We start from the raw sequence: 7,663 nt of genomic DNA, 5'->3' as shown, positions 1-7,663 counted from the left end.
GAAAATGTAAACATTTTAGTTACTTGCTGACAAAATATACTCTATTAAAGCTACAAAATTATATTTGGTTGAAAGATCTGAAGGAGGTATATTTGCTCCAAAAGTTTAGAAAATGTAAACATTTTAGTTACTTGCTGACAAAATGTACACTTCATTTGTTTCTTTTATTCTTCACGTTTTCTCGTAAGTAAAACGTTTTTGTTACAATCTTTTTCGATTTTCTGTTCATGAATATTAAAATATTCTTTTAGGCATTTGTATTTCAATAATAAATTTAGTACAAAGATACTAAAGCTACCTGTTTCCCGTCAATAATTGAACTACTTATCAGAGGGAAGGTAGTCAGTCAACAGCATCTACACTAGAGGACCGCCTGTCTCTCTTATAACGCACCCACAGCCTAAAGTTTGGGAAATATTTTGTGGTATCGCATGGATTCGAACTCTGTTTGCCAGTTTTGAAATCCAGAGTTCTACTACAAAGCCAGCCCACACTCCAATTGAACACGTGAAGCTTTAAACGTAATAAGGTAAAACAAAAATGATCTTAAATCGGTTGTAAATTGTAAGTACAGCCTCAACCCTAATATCACCGTCATATTATGAAAGGACGTCACTAGTTTATTTGGTTATGATTTTACTTTCGTTGAGCAATTACCGATAATAAATTATTAATTAAAACAAAGATTAAACACAAAAATAAATCCAAATTTACTATTTCACAACCTTACCAGCCTTAGGAATAGTGTACTTGTTTTATGCTATACGAATTTGATCATGTCTACAGGTAGTTTTACTAAGAAAAATTAATTTATTAGCTAATACAAGAAAAATACTATTTTTGAATAACTAGAAAGTAGTTAAAGCTAAAGTACTATTCTCGAAAAAAAAATAGAAATAATACAACATATCGTTTTTCAAACCAACGTGAAAGAGAACGTCGTACTGAGCCGGGGGATCAACAAAAGATTGTTGGTATTGGTTTCCAAATGTTTGGAGTTCTCGAACTGTACCCTGAGAGCTCTCGGTATCTGAATCACACCCCGGTAGCCGGAAGGTGGCGTACGGTGCAAGATCGTCTTCGTAACCTGGTAAGGTAACTTTGTTAATTTATCTTATTGTCACAGGTTTAGTCATGCTCATTTAATGAACTTTACTAGATTCAGAAACATATATTATTCAATATTCTCATGCATCAGACTACACATCTCGAGTTAATTCTCTTAATGATATGGGAAAACAACTTTTATCTCTTTGATCGGACAAACGCGGGATCATTACAAAGTAACGTAAACTTTTCTAAATGTGCGTCAGTCGAAGATTTCGGTGAATTATAATGGAAGTTTATGAAGATCAGGGAAAGGTTTCTCAAAATATGAATGTGTAGAGTCTCAGGATTACAATGAAACTACTTAAAGATCAGTATAAATTTTCTCAGAACAACGATGAAGCCATATGAAGGTCAGCAGAAGGTTTCCAGAATCACAAAGAAGGCTAATGATAAAGTTACCCGAATGCTTCTAAATGTTAGCAAAATGTTTCCAGAATCACAATGAAGACCTTTGAAGCTCAGCAAGATATTTCCAGGTATCACAATGAAATGAATTCTTCTTAAGATAAGAAGGAGGTTTTTTCAGAATCACAATGAAAACTACTGAAGGCCAGTAGAAGGTTCCCAGGATCACACTGAAATATTTTGAAGGTCAGCAGGAAATTTCACAGAATAGCAACGAACTTTTTTGAAGATCAGTATAGAGTGAGTTCAGAATCATTGGTCAAAACTTATATTCGAAAGGAGATGCTCAGTAAAGCAGTTTAACTTGTAAACACTAGTGGCAGTAAGACAGTTTAACTTGTAAACCATACTGGCAGTAAGGCATGGAGATCACTGAAACCCTTAAAGAGCTTCTTTGTGCCTGTACTATGAAAACTAAGTTTCCATTCACTGGAAAGATAGAAATGACACCCAAAAAATCTGATAAAGGCAAGTTCTTTGTAGCAGCAGGATGTTACAATTGTCAAAAGATTAAAGATGCAATATGATTGAATACAAATGATAAAACCAGAAGAGTGACCAAGCTCAAGACTTTCAATACTCTACCTTGTTTCAACTTACAGGCACCAAACATTTACATTAAAGAAGGTGGACTGTGGAAATGTTAAAAGGTAAATGGTTTCAGATGTGGTGACACATCCGATTCTACTGAATGTCTTACAACGAACACAATTCTTCAACAATTTGAAGCACATTATCACGTCTTTGAACAAATACACACCAAAAAGATCAAATGCATTTATCATGCATCAAGATGGAAAGATAACAAAATGGATAAGATGGTATAGATGGATATCGTTTCCGTGGTATGTCCTGAGAAAATGAACAAATGCAGAGATATATGGCGTCTCCTAGTTCATGCTGTTTCTTACCACCAGACATTATAATACCATTAAATTATCCCTACTCTTCCTATTTTATTTCAGTTTACATCCTCATTTCTTTCGGTTGAATACTTTGTAGTGCTAAGCTTACTTCAACTTGCATAGCAGCTACCACTGGTATTATAGTTTACTCTTTTCAAAAGACAATAGTAGGAATATAGGCAAATCCCAGAAATATTGTAATAGTGGGTGAAGCAAACTCGAAACAGTTACAGAAATCAGATTAATATCATGACTTTCAGTTGAGACCGTATCGTATATTAAAATGATAAGAAAAAATGCCACATTTTCATCTTAGAGAAAATAACGAGAAGAGAGAACGATACTTGACTTATAAAACAATCATAGGTCCTTATTACACTAATCCTGTGATTGGTGCAGTCCCAAGTTACTAGAGTTCCAATTTCTTGACCATTACCCGCCACAACACATTGCTTCTTATCTAAACACTTGATAACATATCCAACTGATGACGTCTTAGAGAGTAATAAAGCGCCACGTTACGGGTAAATATAGACTGAGATCGTTTTAAACAGTCCTACAATGATGCCAGATTTCTTGCCAAGAGAGTACGTACAGTTAGTTAATTGTACGTGTATTTTGTAATACAGTATCAAGTACCTGTGTTTCTGACTAACAGTAAAGTACTTCCTATTTTTTATGTACAAATAAAATTAATGAAATTACCCGAGATACAAATCTACGAATTACAAAGTCACGTAAAACAGTCTTCAAACTGCAAATACCATTGGCTATAAACATAGTCTACTGAAAATCTAAGTTCTAATCCTGAATGTATTCCGCACAGCAGAGTAGTTGTATAAAATATTCTCTTAATATGTATGAAAAGAGACTTCCATTAAACTCTCAACAACTTCGATTCACTGCCATGTTTTATATTCATTTATGAGAGATTAGCCATACGTAACCTATCTATCTTTTACACACACACATATATAATTTTTTTTCCATGAAAAGTGTGCCTTTCTATCTATCTAACTTTACATTCTACTGAAACATTGGTAAATTAGAATTACCTACCGGTAGAATGGTCATGATCGTCTGGTAGAGGCAAAACTTGATCACGTTCTAATGCTGGTTCATTACGAGCTGATCTCTGAATTTTCGGCGCTCGCTGATAAGTGGCAACCTCCTGGTACTGGACTTGGTCCTGAACTTTTTTCTGACTGCCGCGAAGCATCATGACTGGAGCTCGAGAATTTAGTCTATTTCTCTCATACATTTCGTCTATGGATTGAAAAACAAACTCAATTTTAATTAATTTTATTTATTTTTTAGAGTTGAGAGTGAAATGTACGTTAGAAACTTAATCAAAAATATTTTTGTATAAATATAACTACAGGTCATGTTTTCATCCTTTCATTTTTGTCTCGTTGTTTTTTTATATATATATACTTTACACTAAACTCATGCTACAGTTTCCGAGACAGCCACCCTCAGAAAAGTTTTATATATATATAGCTACGTTTCGCCACCGCTAACTTTGCAACATCACATTAATGGTGGCACAACATAATTTCACTGTGTGGTATTTTTTTATATACCATTTTAGCTGTTTATAATTTTTTTTAAGTATATGGGATATCTTAATTACTTACTCGACACGTATTTATTGTTGTATACAAATTATTGCACAGTTCGGATAAAAAACAAAACTAATATATACAGGCACTTTGAATATTAAAGTGCTCATCCAGAGTACAGTAAAATAGTGCATGATCATACTCACAACACCAACTTTTTGCTATGCAGCATTAACTCTTTCTATGGCAATGTAAAAAAAAACAATCTGAAAAAAAAAACCCATGGCTCTGCTTACCGTGTGGTCGAAGTTTTGTTTTCACATTTATTTCTCACACTAAATATTTTATTGATTTGTAAAATATTTCACCATTAATAAAAAAGTGAGACGTTCTACTGTTATTCGAGAGAAAAAAAGAAAGCATCAATTTGGACTTTATTTAAATTCTATTTTTTTCCGAGTTTCCCTCTAATCTTTACGTATGAATTGTTACACGTGTTTCATTTAAAAACCACACTGCCATGTTATTAATAGTACGTTTTAAGGTAGTGGTAGTTACCTTTTTAAGCTGAACGGCACCTTAAGCACAAGTGAGCTAAAAGGCTAGGCTAGAGACACTTCAATTATAGTTTTTAATTTGAGCTACTGATCAGATCAAGGGCAGTCAGTCAGGAGAACCCGCCGTCACCAGAGTTTTACAACCTACACAACTACTCTTAAACGAGTAACGGGATCGACTGATGCTTTTACAGCGCACTTAGAGCTGAAATTACTTGGTTGTATATCTGAAGGACCAAGATTCGAGCCTCGATGCTATCCATTCTGCCTTGCCCGGCCAAGGTTTTAAGATTGTACCTCCTACCTCAAAAGCCCCCCAGTGGCACAGCAGTATGACTGCGGACTTATACCGCAAGAAATCGGGTTTCGATACCCGTAATGGGCAGAGCACAGATAGCCCTTTGTGTAGCTTTGTGCTTAATAACAAACAAACATTAGCAACCTACCTCATATTTGAAAGTACTCAGGTCTAACAATATAAAACATTCTCCTCAACAAATATTTCAAGGTGAAAAAAACTGTTGTTTCTTGAAAAATAACCAACTGGAAACTTAAGATTAAACAGTAACTAACAAAGCTAGATATCTTTCCAGTCGAATACAAATTACATGATCAAGTCGCTATTGGTCTGCATACTTTTCGTTAAAAGTAAGATTTTGGAGTATCAAGAAATAATTGATCTTATTTCGCCCAAAACAATTTTCAAATAAAAAGTAAAAATAAAAACCACTATTTCTGTCCTATTATTAATATTTGGTATAGAGACATTACATTTCTACTGATAGGTTTAAGTTTAATGGAAATCACAATTTATGAATATTTAAAACGCTTACACTTTTATGCTTTGGATAGAAGTTATTTTGTATGTGTGTGTTAGGGTATATTCAGAAAGAAGACTTTTATAGAGTTTGAGATTTTAACAAGAACGCTTCAAAATATTGAGGAGAAAACTTCAGAAAAAGGAAGAAACCTTCAAGGAACAAGAGAAGATAAGGAAAACTAGAACCAACCTGATTGTCTTCTTTTGACACAAACACAAATAGCCACGCCCAAGACAACGGTTAAAGCAATAGCAGCTGCAACGATGGGAATAATAATATTCAATTCCTCCCAAGGCTTGTCAGGTCGCAGGTAGCCTCCAATGGCCACTGGTGCTATTGTTGCTAAACAGAAATATATAAAAAATAGAGCGATAATGCGTTTCAAAATGGCAAATGCTCAATTTCTGAAGTTCAAATATATTTCACTTAGCATTTAAAAATCACGAGTCTTTTTTTTACTTATTTATACGAACAAATATATATCGATTTAAGTTTAAAATTTAAAGACTTTTTTGTACAAATCACCCTTTTATTTGCATTGAATTGTCCTTCAAATAGACATTGTTTTTTTGTTGAGATTATTTACAAATAAAGAGAACCAAATACCAGATCACTCAACATCTCGAGGACGATATGTAAAGAGGCATTGTTGTTATGGGCGACCGAATAGCTCTACGAACAGTTAGAAAATAATCGAACTTGTTAGTGACAAGATGAAATTGTGCACCAAAATTGATTTATCGTAAATAATTCAATTTAAGGGCATACATGGAAACCGTGTCTAAAACAAAGGTTTGGACATTTTGGTTTTTGAAGGAAACTGTTACTGACAGAAAATCTGATGATAAAACACATTGCTACAAGCAATTTAGATTCAGAAAATGTTGCTCTTTTATGATTCACTTAGAAAGTAGAAAATTCAAGCAAAATTGCTAAACAACTTTTTTTTACCAGTTTGTAACAAAAAACAACAACAACAAAAACACTTGTAGTTCGATTTTCAAGTACAGTCGTGATATAAACACACTTAATCGTTTATCATTAAAACGTAAGAAGATGATTTCGGTACTTTTAGCTTATTTTATTATTCTTACAAACATAACTGACTGATTGCTCTTAAGTTTAAAGCTGTAAATACTGTTTTTTTATATTTCACAACCTCGTCTTATATACTGTTGATATCAAGTCGAGCACAATTTTCACTTCTTCAAGAATACATTCAATTTAGGTAAAGTGCCGAAATTATTATTGCAACTGGACACATAAACATAACTATATACACTACCAACATAGTTATTCTGGTATTGAAAGAAAGGACCTATTTGGGAGTTTACTTGTGAGGGCAAAAGATATGTATCTGAATTAATGTTTCTTAGTGTGCCACTGAAGAAAAAACGTACACCTTTCGAAAGCGCTCGAGTTATAGGGTGTCGTATTTTTGTGTTAAATTATTTCTTGAACCCATGTGTTTTTCTAACATCTGAAATGTTGTTTTTATACAACCTAGTATGAAATCAGTAACAGACAAATTCAGACGAATTGAAGACAATTAAACTATTTTACTAGACAATGGGTATCCAGAAATCGTCATCAATCAAATTACTTCAAGGAAAATTGCGAACTTCTCAACTGCCCCAAAATTTGGTCCCAACAAATGTCCTGTTTACGTAAACTACCATGGATTGGTAACATTTCAACAAAATTTGAAAAACAATTGAATTACTAAATGTTTTCCTGCAGTGAACCCCTACTGTGCTTATTCCACACGTAAGCTGTTGCTTGCAACACACAAAGATGCGACACCTACCACACAGAAAAGTATGGTTATTTATGAATTCTCGTGCTACTGCGAATGTCGGTACGTAGGTCGCACTTCACAAAGACTGCAGGACAGAATTAAACAACATGTACCCACATCCATAATAACTAAGAGTGTGAAAGAAAACAATTTACCATGTCGCTCCTGTAAAACAAAAGTTCTACCACCAAAATGTGAATCAGCGATTGGCCAGCAGTTACTAGTGAACCTGACTTGTGCTGACAACTACACGGATAGCAGGTTTGAAATTGTTGCAAATGGTCAGTCAACCTTTCATCTCTATATTTTGGAAGCCACCTTTATTAAAACACATAAACCTGTCCTTTGCCGCCAAAAATAATTCCTATACAATCTACACATCCTTCAGTAGATCTGTGACGTTTCCTGATTGGCTTAAGGACATGCCAATCAGTGATTGCCTTACCGGCCTACGTTGATCTGACTCATTTCCTTTGCAACATTTCAACCAACAATTGGTTCAGTT

The 7,663-nt window shown here is 34.1% G+C and overlaps 1 protein-coding gene across 1 annotated transcript in view; it reads right to left on the bottom strand.

Annotated features, from left to right (window-relative positions):
- Positions 1 to 14: 14 nt before the first annotated feature.
- The window catches only part of LOC106468047 (Down syndrome cell adhesion molecule-like protein Dscam2), a 119,748-nt gene continuing 112,099 nt past the window's right edge, over positions 15 to 7,663 (bottom strand). The window contains exons 27-29 of the mRNA XM_022397076.1: positions 5,550 to 5,702; positions 3,480 to 3,686; positions 15 to 1,087 (exon numbers count right to left, since the gene is read on the bottom strand). Coding sequence (XP_022252784.1) covers positions 849 to 1,087; positions 3,480 to 3,686; positions 5,550 to 5,702 — 599 coding nt within the window. The 3' untranslated portion in view covers positions 15 to 848. The remainder of the gene's footprint in view (positions 1,088 to 3,479; positions 3,687 to 5,549; positions 5,703 to 7,663) is intronic.

This window comes from Limulus polyphemus, unplaced genomic scaffold (genome assembly GCF_000517525.1).
Source record: "Limulus polyphemus unplaced genomic scaffold, Limulus_polyphemus-2.1.2 Scaffold85, whole genome shotgun sequence".
NCBI lineage: Eukaryota > Metazoa > Arthropoda > Merostomata > Xiphosura > Limulidae > Limulus > Limulus polyphemus.
Note: the sequence above shows the minus strand (reverse complement) of the source record. Positions and strands in the feature narration are given on the sequence as shown.